Below are 16,069 nucleotides of genomic sequence, written 5' to 3' on the forward strand. Positions count from 1 at the left end.
GATGCAGCGCCTCCACATTGACGAAAGCGGCCATTTCGCGCGCTCTTCCAGATGCCCGACGCATGCACAATGCGATTGGGAACACGAAGTGGCCGAAAACCGCACTGCGCAGGTGCAGACGTCCGAGAACCGCACCGCGTATGCCAACAACGCACTGAGCGTCATGACGTGTGCGAACTGCGGCACTGCCCATTTTAAAAAAAACTACCCTGCAAGAGGCAAACGCTGTTTGAACTGTGGGAAACCAAACCACTCTGCAGCCCTGTGCAGATCTACACCACCAGTCAGGAGCCAGCGCTCCCAATTCCAACAGCGGCGCATCAGAAGTGTGCAACACCGAATGCATGACACTGATCCAGGCAGTGCGACGGATGCAGATTATGAATACTGGGACAACACTTACCGAGTGGGCATTATTACGAAGTGCGAATATGCCACACCGGACACATCGCGAGTCCAATCAATCCTGGCCGTGGGTTCCTTACACTACTTGCGTACCGGGCGACTCCCTTGTCCACTGGCATGTCGCCAGCTCAACTGCTGATGAACAGGTACCTGCAGACGACGCTTCCAGCCATACACCTGCCCAACCTTGATCACCTCCCGGTGCTGCAGAAGGTGCAGCAGCTTCGTGACAGCCAGAAGCAGGGCTATGGCGCACATGCCACCGATCTGGACATGCTATCCCCGGCAGGCATGGTCAGGATCAAAATACCGGATGATGGGTGGTCTGCTCCGGCTGTCGTTGTTCCACAGGCCGCGCCCAGATCCTATGTCATACGTATGGCTGATGGCTCCATTGTGCGAAGGAATCGAAGGGCACTGCGAAAAGTTGCTCGCCCACAACCACTTTCCTCTCCATTTCCACATGTCGAATTGCCACCTCGAACCACGAGGCCACCAGTCGTGCCTCCCACTCGCCTGTCAAGATAACGTCATCCCCTCCACCACCTCTCCGGCGGTCGACGAGGATCAGACGCAAGCCTCAGAGACTGGACTTATGAGCATTGGTTTTGTTTGTTCTGTTCTGTATTCCTCAGTCAGTCCCATTAGACAGACACATGTATATACATCTAAAAAAAGGAGAAATAAAAAGGGGGGGAGATGTCACGATATGCAAACATGCAACCAATGAACACTCAGAATAGGACACAACTAATGGGCAGTCAGGACACTCAGAGGTGGCATCACCACAAGGGGGCATGACATAAACACTATAAAAGGGATGAGGCACTCACACCCTGCCTCTTTCCACAGACGGACATCTAGAGAGTTAGACAGGGTTGATCAGCAGCATCACACCCCTGCATGTGGCTTAGAGCAAGCTGCTACAGTTAGACTGAGTTACTACAGTTAGATTAGCAGAGAGTTGAACTCATTTGAGAACTGTGTTACTAGTTCAATAAACACGTTGGACTCATTTCAGAGACTGGAGCATCCTTTAGTTAAGACTGCATCAAGTGGCAGCCTGTGTTATCCGAAGCAGCACCACACAACAAGCTCCTTTTCTTTATGCTTCAAGGGAAGGGGGTGCTGCCGACAAGGCCTGTCCCTCGTTCTCCTTGAACAGAGTGGCTCAAATTTCAGACAGCAAATAAAAGTCAACCACATTGCTGTGGGTCTGGGGTTCATGACTGACCATTACTGAAACCAGCTTTCAACTAATTAATCGAATGTATATATATATATATTCCACCAGCTGCCGTGATGGGATTTGAACTCATCTCCCCAGAGCATTTGTCTGGGCCTCTCGTGCAGTAGAAACAAGTCCCAAGTAAAAGATGCCATTTCCAGTCAATCCATGGAATTGCAGCAGATGGAATTGCTCCCCCATTTCCTTCTAGTTCATCTGATCCAATATTACCTTTCATTCGGATAAATTACTGCGGATGCTGGAATCCGAAACAAGTAATACTGGACAATCTCGGCAGGTCTGACAGCATCTGGGGAGAGAGAAGGGAGCGAACAAGAGTGTCTTTGACAAAGAATCATCCAGACTTGAACCGTCAGCTCCCTTCTCCCTCCGCAGATGCTGTCAGACCTGCTGAGATTGCCCAGAAGTTTCTGTTTTGGTTGCCTCTTTCGGTATCCATTACTCTAGTCATCGCACACTAAGTTATCAAACTACTGTCTCAGAAGAGGGCCTCTTGGGAAAGTTTAACAAAAAAAATTAGACTGTTTTGATTTCATTTAATCAAACATTCAGTCCCGTTTAGAGAATTTATATTGCTGTTATTTCATGTGTTCCCTTGTCAATGAGGCAGCTGTGCGTTCGAGATCTGCAGTCACATCGCAAACACTGTAAAACCTGCTGTAGCCCATGTTCCCTTCTGCAGAACTACAATTTGTCTAGAAACATAAATGGTGAGTTTGTAAAATCGCCGTAGCTGCGAATGACCGTAGGCTGTTTTCCCCTTTGAGGGGGAGAGCTGACCGGTGGTGATTTAACCCGAGGGTCACCACACCTCAGGCGAGGGGCAAGGTTGAGAAGGCGGGGCCTGCATGAATAACCTCAGCCGGTGCGGGGAATTGAACCCGCGCTGCGGGTCTCGCTCCGCATCATGAACCAGCCGTCTAGCCCACTAAGCTAAACCGCTAATTCTACTTGCTGCGGGTGATGATGTATCGTGCTCACGGTATCAATAACTCACTCAGGGATTCGGAGGTCCTGTAGGAAACATCCATTTTTACATGTTGTAGCCTGGGCCTGTGGATCGTAATCATAGAATTTACAGTGCAGAAGGAGGCCATTCAGCCCATCAAGTCTGCACCGGCTCTTGGAAAGAGCACCCTACCCAAGGTCAACACCTCCACTTTATCCCCATAACCCAGTAACCCCACCCAACACTAAGGGCAATTTTGGACACTAAGGGCAATTTAGCATGGCCAATCCACCTAACCCACACGTCTTTGGACTGTGGGAGGAAACCGGAGCACCCGGAGGAAACCCACACACACATGGGGAGAACGTGCAGACTCCGCACAGACAGCGACCCAAGCCGGGAATCGAACCTGGGACCCTGGAGCTGTGAAGCAATTGTGCTAACCACTATGCTACCGTGCTGCCCCCTATCCTAACCCTAGGCTACGGTGCAGTAATGGTCTACGCTCCAACCTACTTCCCATCACGTGGCTGGCCCGGGATCTTCCCTCCTCGTAACGCCTGCCATTGGCCACGGTGGAAAGATTTGCAGGTTGAGAGTCAACCTGTTTGGCCGCGCTGTAAAACCCACGGTCCTTGGCCGTCAGGTCGTAGAGTGGGACTCAAACCCGGAGATTCTGCCTCAGAGACAGGGACAGAGACAGCACCCACTGCAGCACGAGACTTCTGTAGCCATTGAAAACTAGGGCAGACCAGAATTGTGAGGATTGCGTCGTTGAGATTGTCTCCCTCTCATCCAGAACAAGCTGAACCCTTGTGCGATCTTGTTGTCAGTTTTTGAGATAATTGTGTCCAATGATTGAAGTAGTTATTTCAATTTTAAAATACATATGTTTCTTCACAAACAAGTCAGGACATTGTGCAACATGAATACGAGCTACTCTAATTGCCACCCAGAATTCACTGGATGCATTGGTATTCATTAGGTGCATGTCACATGTTGGAATCCTCGGGGCAGTGATAGCTGATTGAGAACTTTAGGAAGGCAATTGTTTTTGCCGAATAAGCTTCTCTAATTGGCTGTCTTGTTAATGGACCGAGCTTTACTCTCGGCTAATCCCAGCAGCCAAGATAGACAGGTTGAAGTACAATTACAGCAAAGTTTTGATATGCAGTGTGTAAAATTACAAAGAAGTATTTTCTATCTGCCACTTATGAATGATGAATGATGAGGACAGTTTTGTGCTACAGACTCCTGTCGGTGGGAGGCTGGGTTAGAAAGTGGATAGAGTGACTCCACTTTAGAACCATTACTGACATAAAGGAGAGAGAGCTCAGCGTGAATGTATACCCAGGTCATTGGGACGAAGGACAATATTCTAACAAACTGCATCTCTCAGTCTATTTTGTTTGCAAACCAGCTCCATATTTGTTACTATTTCCCATTTATAGTTTGAAAGGAAGCCCCCCTCACTTGCACACTCACTCGCACGCTCACACTCACACACGTACACTCTCTTGCAAACACACTCTCTCCCCATACACGCACATACTCATGAACATGCACACACTCGCACACGCGTACACTCTCCCTCGCACACTCTCCCTTGCGTTTGCACACACTCTCCCTCGCACATGCACATGCTCTCTCTCGCATGCACACACACATTCTCCCTCGCACACATGCTCCCTCAGACATGCACATGTTCAGCACACACTCTCCCTCGCACACGCTCTCCCTCGCACACACTCTCCCCCACACACGCTCTCCCTCACACACGCTCTCTTGCACACGCTCACACTCTCCCTCGCACACACGCTCTCCCTCACACACGCTCTCTCCCGCACACGCACACACACCCTCGCACATGCACATCCACAGGCTCAGCACACACACTGTCTCTCACATTCCCACTCTTTCTCACAGCCAGACACACACACTTGAGCGCACAGTGGCCGTGATCTACCGGCTGTTCACGCTGCCGGGATGTTCCTGTCCCACGTTGGTGAGCGGGTTTCCAGACGACATGGGGTGCAGACACCGTGAAATCCCGCTGACAACGGCCGGGCTGGTAAATCCCGCTAGCGGGCTGCCTGCATGTGTGGCGGTGTGGTTGGTAAATCCCGCCCAGTATTTGGCAATCCTATCGGAATACCATTCCCCATCCATTCCCACACCCAGGCCTATCTTTCAACAGACACGTTCCAAACATCAGTTTGGAGTTTGGAGTGGGTGAATATTAACGTGTTTGGAAAGTCATTTCCATTTTTAGGGCCCACAGTTCCTTCTTGTCAGAGTTTTAGGAATTCCACATCCACAGCATGGTTAATACACTGCCCCCTCCTCTAACCTCCCTCCCCTCATCACCTGAGAACCGCTCCTCGTACGAATACCCCACGGGGACCTCCTTGTAATGTCAATACTGCCCCACCAAGGGAACCCTTCATAGTGCTAACACCCGCAGAAAATCTCTTGTGGCTTTACCCTCCCCCTCCCAGCACCCTTCATAGTTTTACCCCGCGGCGTAGGCCTTGTTGTATTAATGCATCCCATCAAAACGTTCCAAGTATTGCTATTTCCCCCCCCTCCTGGTATTAATATACTCCTAGGCCTCCTCCAAATATTAATACATTCCACCCCCCTGCCCTCAGAGGACACCTCTCGGTATTAATATATCCTCCCCCACCCCGCCCCCCGGGACTCATCCAAGTATTAGCATCCCCTCAGTGACCCTCTCTGGTTATTGAGGTACTTATTAATGAAAATGATTCATTGCATCAGCAACAGAGCTGTGCAGAGAAACGCGAAGCCAGTGAGTGCAGGCAGCCCCAGGATCCCCCTGTGGTGACCTCTATTCCAGTGGGTGTCACTATCCCAATCGACGCTCCCGCAGTGACATGTTCCCCTTTTTCCGTTCTTTCCGTGAGCTTTTCCGGGCCTCTGTTAGATGAATAAGAATGTCTGTATTGTTGTGTCTTGTCCGCACCGAGTCCCTCTGACCTCTCCCCATTGCTGCTGAAATGTGGGAGTGGTCCCTATTTCTCACCTTTGCTTTTGTAATCCAAAGGGAACATTTGCCGTAACAGTGATAAAATAAGCTGACCCCCCCCCCCCCCCCCCCAAGCTCGTGTTCTCTTTTTGAAACTGTCCCTTCCTGACCGCTTGTTGTTTTAAAGTTATTTATATTTTATTATTGCAGTAATCTACCTGCTGATGGCCTCCGCCTCAAATCCCCCCATCTGCACAGAGAATGCTGGTTGGTTGATTTTTATTTTTTTGAAAATGACCTGAAAGTTGTGAAGGTGGTAGGCAGCGGAACGGGGTGTTACAGCTGTGACACGGCCGCTGAAATCATTCGACCTAAACTCCCGCTGCTGTGCTGTATCAGCCGAAGGTCTCAGCCGGCCCCCCTCACCGCACTGTTGAAATCCTCCAATAGACCTGAACAAGTAGAACATAGAACATAGAACGATACAGCGCAGAACAGGCCCTTCGGCCCACGATGTTGCACCGAAACAAAAGCCATCTAACCTACACTATGCCATTATCATCCATATGTTTATCCAATAAACTTTTAAATACCCTCAATGTTGGCGAGTTCACTACTGTAGCAGGTAGGGCATTCCACGGCCTCACCACTCTTTGCGTAAAGAACCTACCTCTGACCTCTGTCCTATATCTATTACCCCTCAGTTTAAAGCTATGCCCCCTCGTGCCAGCCATTTCCATCCGCGGGAGAAAGCTCTCACTGTCCGCCCTATCTAACCCCCTGATCATTTTGTATGCCTCTATTAAGTCTCCTCTTAGCCTTCTTCTCGCCAACGAAAACAACCTCAAGTCCATCAGCCTTTCCTCATAAGATTTTCCCTCCATACCAGGCAACATCCTGGTAAATCTCCTCTGCACCCGCTCCAACAGATTGGTTGGGACAGGGACGCTGCAGGGTCGTGAATTAATCGGAATGATGTGTTTCTGTTGACGGCATCCTAGCTGACACCAAACACATCCTTAAAAAGAAAGAAATGAAAATCGCTTATTGTCACAAGTAGGCTTCAAATGAAGTTACTGTGAAAAGCCCCTAGTCACCACATTCCGGCGCCTGTTCGGGGAGGCTGGTACGGGAATCGAACCGTGCTGCTGGCCTGCCTTGGTCTGCTTTAAAAGCCAGCGATTTAGCCCAGTGTGCTAAACCAGCCCCATACGTGCCACTGTCAACCCATAGACCAATCCCTTCGGCTGGCACTACTTTCCTTTAAGGAGAAGGAGCCGGATCACACCTTTATCTGACCTCCAACCCCACGCACCCTCCCTCCTTTCCTATTGGTCCAACAAAGGGTTGCCAACCCTCCGGGACTGTCCGCCACTCCCGTCACACTAAAGATTAAGCTGCAGGTGACCATTGGGTTCAAACCCTGGGGAACAACCATTGCGAGCGAATGCTTCCATTTATTAATCGCAAAAATATTGGGGATGGACGGAGAAGGGTTGTTCGACTGTCAAGAGCCACCCAATTAGTTTCTGAAGGATCTGTTTGATTGCGGATTGGGGGTCAGTGGGCTGGATCTCCAATGGAGGCAGGACAGATGGGAGCAGTGCCTCCCACGTAACCTCCGGACACAGATCCAGCCACAGTTGGCAACGCTAGGCCCAAGGAAAGTCACCTCCCCATGCACTGCTCTCCTTCAGTCCCACCTTGTGAATACAGAAGTCTGATAGCAGCCGCAGCAATGGTAGGCTTGCGGTATTTAGCTCGGCCTACTTGCAGTGATCCATAGTTCAAAACGCTGACAATGCGATCAGTTCCCCATGGGACATACATAGAAAATAGGAGCAGGGGGAGGCCATTCGGCCCTTCGAGCCTGTTCCGCCATTCATTGTGATCGTGGCTGATCATCAAGTTCAATACCCTGATCCCGCCTCCCCCCATATCCGTGGATCCCTTTAGCCCCACGAGCTGTATCTAATTCCTTCTTGAAATCACACAACGCTTTGGCCTCAACTACTTTCTGCGAAAGTGAATTCCACAGATTGGAACAGACCAATAAAGATGATCAGAAGACGCCATGTCTATTGGCAGCTCACCCCTAACCAGAGGGCACTTTTAGTAAGCTTGAAACATCCATTTCTTACTCAGGAATACTGTACGCTGCCTAAAGGCACAGCATGTGCGGGACCCCACTTATCAGTCATTTGTCCGCATTACTGTTAGCTCTGACTGTACGCTTGTTGTTCTGCTACTTGGAATACAAATACCACAAGATCAGGCCCTGTTGCTATGTTTCCAGCGGAGGGACACACAAACTGGAACTCATTCGGATCACTATAACGCCACAGATAATTAGTAACAAGTGGAAATACATTTTATTTATTTTTTAATATAAATTTAGAATACCCAATTCATTTTGTTCCAATTAAGGGGCAATTTAGCGTGGCCAGTCCACCTAGCTTGCACATCTTTTGGGTTGTGGGGGTGAAACCCACGCAAACACGGGGAGAATGTGCAAACTCCACACGGACAGTGACCCAGAGCCGGGATCGAACCTGGGACCTCGGCGCCGTGAGGCAGCAGTGCTAACCCACTGCGCCACCGTGCTGCCCCGGAAGTACATTTTAGAGAGCTCCTCTTGCGATGGGTAATGTGCACAGCGTAATCCTAAAACTAAAATGGCAGCTTTAACAGGAAATCAAATCGTATTCAAATAATTAGCTTCCGTTGCTTATCAAGGAAAGGAGTGGCGGGGACGAGAACAGTGGTACCTCTACCACAGGCACCATTCTCCCTGCCTTGTTGGCCTATGGGCAGGCTTCAGCAGCTTTCATTCCGACTCTCGGAGGTTGTGGAGTATCCACAGCAGTCACGTGGGGCTTGTTGGCGATGAGTATTGTCATATTTTTTGTACTTAATGGAATGTCGCGATAAGGGGGCAGTGGGCCCTTAACCAAGGCAATGTGCCTTTGTATAGAGTCAGCCAGTCAGGCACCAACTGGAGTAGGCCCAGTGGGGAACTGCGGGAGCTGCACATAATAGTTAACGTATCAAATAAAGTGAGTTTGTTTTTCCGCCACAGTTCGGTGTCTTCATTGCCCCTGAGAAAACTAAATCCGGCGTAGCTTGGAAAGACAAACTTAAAAAAATAGTCCCAAATCCGTTGAAGTGAACTTGTAGCCTCAGTGTGTTAATGACTAAAAACAGACCTGCCTCACATAGCAGGCCGAGTATGTGATGACAAAGATTGGGTTGTTTTGCTCACCTGGAGTTCCGATCCTGAGGCTGACACATTTTGCACAGTGAGGTTTGGAAATTTGTGGTTAGAGGCACAACTATTTAGGTGTGTATCAATCTGGAGAAGCCGTTTGTGGGTTGCTGACAGATTCCAGGGCAGCACGGTAGCACACTGGTTAGCACAGTTGCTTCACAGCTCTCGGGTCCCAGGTTCGATTCCCGGCTTGGGTCACTGTCTGTGCGGACTCTGCACGTCCTCCCCGTGTGTGCGTGGGTTTCCTCCGGGTGCTCCGGTTTCCTCCCACAGTCCAAAGATGCGCAGGTTAGGTGGATTGGCCATGATAAATTGCCCTTAGTGACCAAAGAGGTTAGGTGGGGTTACTGGTTACGGGGAAAGGGTGGGTGTGTGGGCTTGGGTAGGGTGCTCTTTCCAAGAGCCGGTGCAGACTCGATGGGCCGAATGGCCTCTTTCTTCACTGTAAATTCTATGATCCTCTATGATTCCAATTTGATTCCTCCTCCGAGATGATGGCGGGAGTTAGGAAATGGGGGGAATTTTCATTGTCCCGCATCTTTTAATCATTCTTTTTTCAAATAAATTTAGAGTACCCAATTCGTTTTTTCCAATTAAGCGGCAATTTAGCGTGGCCAATCCATCTTTGGGTTGTGGAGCGAAACCCACGCAAACACGGGGAGAATGTGCAAACTCCACACGGACAGTGACCCAGAGCCAGGATAGAACCTGGGACCTCGGCGCCGTGAGGCAGCAGTGCTAACCACTGCGCCACCGTGCTGCCCTTTTAATCATTATCTACATAGAACATACAGTGCAGAAGGAGGCCATCCAGCCCATCGAGTCTGCACCGACCCATTCACTTCCACCCTATCCCCATAACCCAATAACCCCTCCTAACCTTTTTGGTCATATTTTGGTCACTAAGGGCAATTTATCACGGCCAATCCACCTAACCTGCAAGTCTTTGGACTGTGGGAGGAAACCGGGGCACCCGGAGGAAACCCACGCAGACACAGGGAGAACGTGCAGACTCCGCACAGACAGTGACCCAGCGGGGAATCGAACCTGGGACCCTGGCGCTGTGAAGCCACAGTGCTATCCACTTGTGCTACCGTGCTGCCCCATACCATCTCCCAGCTTTATCATCTTTTGTTACCTTGTTTAACACCCACTGTGGCACACATATAGTGAGTGGCTCCTAATGAGAGTGCGGGTGTACTAATCCCATAGGAAAGGCTAAATGCCTAATCCCTAAGTTTTTTATCAGTTGAGTTGACCTGGCACTGGGAGAACAAGTAAAGGAGAAACTTTGACATGACAAATAACAATTGTGAGGTCCTAATGGAGACAAATCCAAGCTAAATGGATTAGGAATCCCAGTGGTAACCATGACCCACACTTGGTCTGAATTCACACTGCTGCCAGAAGGAGTTAGGAGCCCATTGGCTGTGAAATGTTGGTCAGGTTGTCTCTCTTCAGGTCTCAGCTTCGCTTGCTCTGCCGCTGAATGGGTTCCAGCCAACATTGTACCCAGAAGCATTTAGGTACAGTGCGATACTGTTCCTGCAGTCCAACTGTCGCTAGAGAGAGACACGCATAGGTCAGGGCAACACTGGGCCTTCACCTGAAAGAGACACTGTCAAGGGTTCAACTTGAGGAAAGACTTACCTTTGCATTTTTCTCTGATAGAGACGTAACCTGTAACAAACTCATGCACACACTTTGTAAAATATATGGTGTATGGAGCACAATCATTTGTCTTCAGTTAGCTGTTAACGTTGAAAGCAGAGGCGGTTTGGCCACTGAGTGTTAATTATTCTTTTGTGGGCTGTGGGTGGCACTGGCAAGGCCTGTATTTGTTGCCCATCCCGAATTGCCCTTGAACCGAGTGTCTCGGGCGGCCATTTCAGACGGGCAGTTGAGGATCAACTGCGTGGCTGTGGGTCTGGAGTCACGTGTAGGCCAGGCCGGGTAAGGGCGGCAGATTTCCTTCCCTCAGAGGGGATTAGTGAAGCTGATGGGTCTTAATGACAATCGCTGATAGTTGTCACCATTCCTGAGACGAGCTTTCAATTCCAGATTTATTAATTGAGTTGAAACTCCATCAGTTGCCGTTGGTGGGATTCGAACCCATGTCCCCAGAGCATCAGCCTGGGCCTCTGAATTACCAATACGTCACTGCCTCCCCGACATAGCAAATATACCAGCATTCCAGCAAAACTGCCAGTGTGTTCTTCGAAAATAATTTCAACAATTGTTCTGGACAATGTTTCAAACACAGCACAGCTCAGGAAATGTACCCTCCCCTCACAAACCCGATGGTGTTTAGAACGATGGGGGTGTTAAAGGGGCTGTGTCCTGATTACTGCCATACTGTTTAATACCAATAGCTTCCCCTGAAAGAATAAGGATGCTTCCATTTCATTCAGGTCAATTGCATCATTCCCCCCCCCCCCCCAAATAAGACCATTTGACTTGAATCTGCTCCACTGTTCCACAAGATCATGGCTGATCTTCCACATCAATTCCACTTTCCCATTCTACCCTCGCCTCCCTTCATTCCTTGGATATCCGCTGATCTATCCGTCAGTCAGCTCAGTGGTGGAGCCTCCACAACGCTTTGTGGCAGCGCATCCCAAAGACTCACCACACTCTGAGTGAAGAAATTCCTCCTCATTCCGAGTGCTGCCCCGTCTGGTACTGATGGATTCATAGCTAGAATGTGCGTTAATTCAGGGTGTCATTGAAACCAGTTTAAATCACAGTTGGGCCACGTTAAGAGAGAAAGGGAGGATTTCTGAAGACCAAGAGCCGGATATCTCACTGAACCGCTCCTGATTTTTCCCTCATTTGCAGGTTTTCCGGCAGTCAGCAATGTGGACACATTCACTGCGCCTATCAATACCGGGAGCATTACCACTGTCTGGACCCAGAGTGCAACTATCAGGTACAGCCCCCATTCCCAGGACACAAGCTGAACAATGTCCGATTTTATCGATGTGTTTTTTTATCCATAACATACCTTTGCCTTCGGGTTTGGTACCCGACATTAAAAAACACTGAAGAGTGAAATGTGAATAATTGACTGACTGAATGTGGTGGTAACAAACACTGAAAATGGTGGTTAACCAGCAGGCCTGGCAGCATCTGCGGAGAGAAACAGATTAGGAGTGTAAGAGGTTTTAACAAGGTTGAGGAGACAATTGGAACTGTCATCAGAGAGAGGAGCAGAACCTCTTTGTGGTAGTCACCACTAGTAGTATTACATGTATTACGGTAAGGCCCGTATAGTAGAGGTACATGGGTAAATACCTGCCTGCTGGCTCCGCCCAGTAGGCGGAGTCTAAAAGTGTGTGCTCTCCGGTGCTGCAGCCATTCTGGTTCCAGCTACAGGAGGCACAACATCTTTGCTCAATAAAGCCTCGATTATTCCACTCCTCTCGTATTTGTGGTAATTGATAGTGCATCACTCTTCAAGGTGGGAGCCCTGAGGAGAGAATGAGATACTTGTACAACAGCAAAATACTGACAATGCTGAAACTCTTGAGGGGTTCTGCACTCCAGAATCTTCCATTTTTATTCCAGATATCCAGCATCCCTCAGTATTTTGTTTTTGCATTATTGCTTGAAAGGGGAGAGTTATATTTGCGTTGAAGAGTTCTGCATGGAACAGTGGAATTCTCTGTGGTTTCCAGTTGAGGGAAGGTAGCAGAGAGCGGGTCCAGTTTTCCGATAGGTTACTTGTGCATTAATTAAGGTATAAAACCCATAGAGTCATTTAACATAAAGACATTGACTACCGCATTGCTAGTGGAAAGTAAGGTGCTATGTTAGCAATGGGAATGTCAAAACCCAGTCTGGAACTAACTTGCCAGTAAAGTGTGAGACCAGGATTGGGTAGAATGCCTGGTGACCACCACCTGGACGCACGGTGAAATGGGGTAGTGTGTAAATTGTGCGGTGCTGCACACGCAACAATGCTCTCACCAAGTGAGTTCAATTTTCAAAAAAAATCATTTTTACGGGACGTGGGCTTCGCTGGCTACACTAGCATTTATGGCCCATCCCTAGTTGCCCTTGAGAAGGTGGTGGTGAGCTGCTTTCTTGAACCACTGCAGTCCTTGTGGTGTAGGTATGCCCACAGTACTATTAGGGGGGGAGGGGGGGGGGGGGGGCAGTTCCAGGATTTTGTCCCAGCGACAGTGAAGGAACGGTGATATATTTCCAAGTTGGGATGATGAGTGACTTGGAGGGGAACCTCCAGGTGGTGGGGTTCCCAGGTATCTGCTGCTCTTGTCCTTCTGGATGGTAGTGGTCGTGGGTTTGGAAGGTGCTGCCTAAGGAACCTTGGCGAGTTACTGCAGTGCATCTTGTAGATGGTGCACACGGCTGCCACTGTTCATCGGTGGTGGAGGGTTTGAATGCCTGTGGTTGGGGTGAAAATCAAGGGGGGCTGCTTTGTCCCGTTGGGCTTCTTGAGTGTTGTTGGAGCTGCACTCATCCAGGCAAGTGGAGAGTATTCCATCACACTCCTGACTGGTGCCTTGTAGATGGTGGTCAGGCCTTGGGGGTGGGGGGGGGGGGGCGGTCAGGAGGTGAGTTACTCGCCGCAGGATTGCTAGTCAGTGACCTGCTCTCATAGCCACAGCATTTATATAGCTAGTCCAGTTGAGCTTCTGGTCAATGGAAACCCCCAGGATGTTGATAGCGAGGAATTCATCACCGCCACCTTCTCTAGGGCAGTTACAGATGGGTAATAAATGCTGGTCCTACAAACGACTGGTTGTGATCGGTCTGAATTTGGGGAGAGTCAGGGCAGAATCCTGTTGGGATTGCATTGACTTCGGCTGTGAGTGGAAAACCGACAAAATCCGCGGAGGCATAAACAGCAACTGATTTGCCATCACCCAAAACCAAAAGAATCCGCCAGGATTTCTTCACCTTGTCGAGTTCCCCAGTCCCCCTGTGAGTGTTTCCCGGAGATTGGGTGATGGGAGTCAGGTCAGGACAGTGCTAATTTGCCCCTCCCCCTTTCTGAAGGCTCAGCGCTTGCCGCTGGCGGGTTGAACGTTGCCAGGGGGTGTGGCAGGGGAGGATCCCTGTGATCCGAGTCTGCCCCCAATAGCTGGCGCGCTGTCGTCTGTTCCAACAGGTTGGTCTGAGTGGCAGTTCGATGGGTTCAGAGCTCAGCTTCACTGTATTTACAATCCCATTTAACTGTTTTTTCTATGCCATGCTTAACATTTTTACAAGAACAAAATAAATTAATCAATTTCTTAAAAAAAAGTGCAAACCAGATTTACCTCCTGTAATATCTCACAGCTTTTATTTATTGTTGATGATAGTACTGTGATTTCCATCACATTGGGGCTGTCTCTTCCCATTAAAAATCAGTGTGTTAGTGCCAGCTGGCTTCAATCCGTGTTTACTGCTGCCAGTGGCAATCTCACCATCTGTTGCCATTTTAGTGAAGCATCATCCTTCGCCTTGCTGACTGAATTCAAAAAATAAAATTAAATATTGACTAAATCCTGGAGCTAAGATAAATCTGAATGCATTGACAAAATCATTGGGAGTGTTCGAAATCTCAATCTCTCTCTCTCGCTCTCTCTCGCCCTCCCTCCAACCCTCTATCATTTCCTTTCTCTCATTCTCTCATTATCACGTACTCTTTCTGCTCCTCTCATTCTCTCTCTATCATTTATTTTCTCTTTCTATCTCTCTTTCTCGTGTACTCTCTCCCTCTCTCATACGCCTGCTTATATCTCTCTCATTCTCTCTCTGTCTCTTTCTATCTCTCTTTCTCTTGTACTCTCTCCTCCTCTCTCTCATACTACTGTTTCTCTCTCTCATTCTTCCTCTACCACTTTCTATCTCTCTTGTACTCTGTCCTCTCTCTCATACTCGTTTCTCTCTCTCATTCATTCTCTCTCTCTCCCATTCATTTTCTCTCTCGCTCTCTCTCCCTCCATCATTCGTCCTCTCTCGCTCACTCTCCCCCTCCGTGGTACCTTTTGCATTTCCTCCGCTGACGCTCACATTCTGCCTGCTCCCATCATGCTTCTGAAACTTGCTGTAATTCCTGCAGTCATTCGAGACTGAATCCAAATTCAATTAGCTCGGACTCAAATCCTTTGCAGTTTTCTCTCTCCACAGATGCTGCCAGGCTTGCTGAGTTAATCCAGCATTTTCTGTTGTTATTTCAAATTAAATGATGTTGGTAGTGCAGCAATCACCTGGGAAATGTTGCAATAAACCAAGGTTAAATACTACCCTGTGTTAGGTTAGGCTGCACGTTTTATAAGAGGAGATATTGGGGGCTCTTGTTTCGGTCCCCACCTTCAGTTGTTTATGATGGATGAACGATGCATATTTCAGGTACAGTTCCTGGTCTGTGTTGAGTTAGTTGATGTCAGTTGTACTGCTCGTGGGTTTAAGGTATCTCGCTGTTAGAACCAATCAAAGTTCCACCCGCCAAGGTTGAGCGATTCGCCTCTGGGCGAATGAGGGAGTAAACCTGGCTTCAAAGGTCGAACTAGGAAGAAAAGTTTGGTCCAGACTGTCCTTCGAAGCGACTTCTTGAACTGGATCTGTATTCACCATTCAGATCGTCCCTGGAGTCAAACACCACTGAAAGAGAGAAACAGAAACACAGCTTTCGAAGATGAGGGGGCTGGGTCAATGGACAGGTGACCCATGAACCCGGCGACAGTGGGGGGGCCGGTACGTTGGAAGAGGAACGCCACATCGCGCCGATCCCGTTTTGTCACTGTGCCGTTTCTCCACCACGTAGGGAACTCCTAGAATGGCGGCAGGTAGCAGGGAACCAGCACAATGTCAAACTGGGGGGGGGGTAACTGAGAGTCAGTGACAAACTGGTGGGGGGGGGGGGGGAAACTGAGAGTCAGTGAAAAACTGGGGGGGAGGGGGGATAACTGAGAGTCAGTGTCAAACTGGGGGGGTGGGGGATAACTGAGAGTCAGTGACAAACTGGGGGGGTGGGGGATAACTGAGAGTCAGTGACAAACTGGGGGGGTGGGGGATAACTGAGAGTCAGTGACAAACTGGGGGGGTGGGGGAGGACAGCACGGTGGTGCAGTGGTAGCACAGCTGCCTCACGGCGCCAAGGTCCCAGGTTCGATCCCGGCTCTGGGTCACTGTCCGTGTGGAGTTTGCACATTCACCCCGTGCCTGCGTGGGTTTCACCCCCACAACCCAAAGATGTGC

General features: G+C 49.3%; 1 protein-coding gene across 6 annotated transcripts in view; it reads left to right on the forward strand.

The window, feature by feature from the left end:
* Positions 1-16,069, forward strand: part of casz1 (castor zinc finger 1) — a 750,295-nt gene that overhangs the window by 643,420 nt on the left and 90,806 nt on the right. For 3 of the 6 annotated variants that reach the window (XM_072477862.1, XM_072477866.1, XM_072477864.1), the window contains exons 10-11: positions 5,803-5,859; positions 11,699-11,789. In XM_072477862.1, the coding sequence (XP_072333963.1) occupies positions 5,803-5,859; positions 11,699-11,789 (148 nt within the window). The remainder of the gene's footprint in view (positions 1-5,802; positions 5,860-11,698; positions 11,790-16,069) is intronic. The other 3 variants (XM_072477863.1, XM_072477865.1, XM_072477867.1) reach the window with 1 other exon arrangement.

Source organism: Scyliorhinus torazame, chromosome 16 (genome assembly GCF_047496885.1).
Source record: "Scyliorhinus torazame isolate Kashiwa2021f chromosome 16, sScyTor2.1, whole genome shotgun sequence".
Taxonomy (NCBI): Eukaryota; Metazoa; Chordata; class Chondrichthyes; order Carcharhiniformes; family Scyliorhinidae; genus Scyliorhinus; species Scyliorhinus torazame.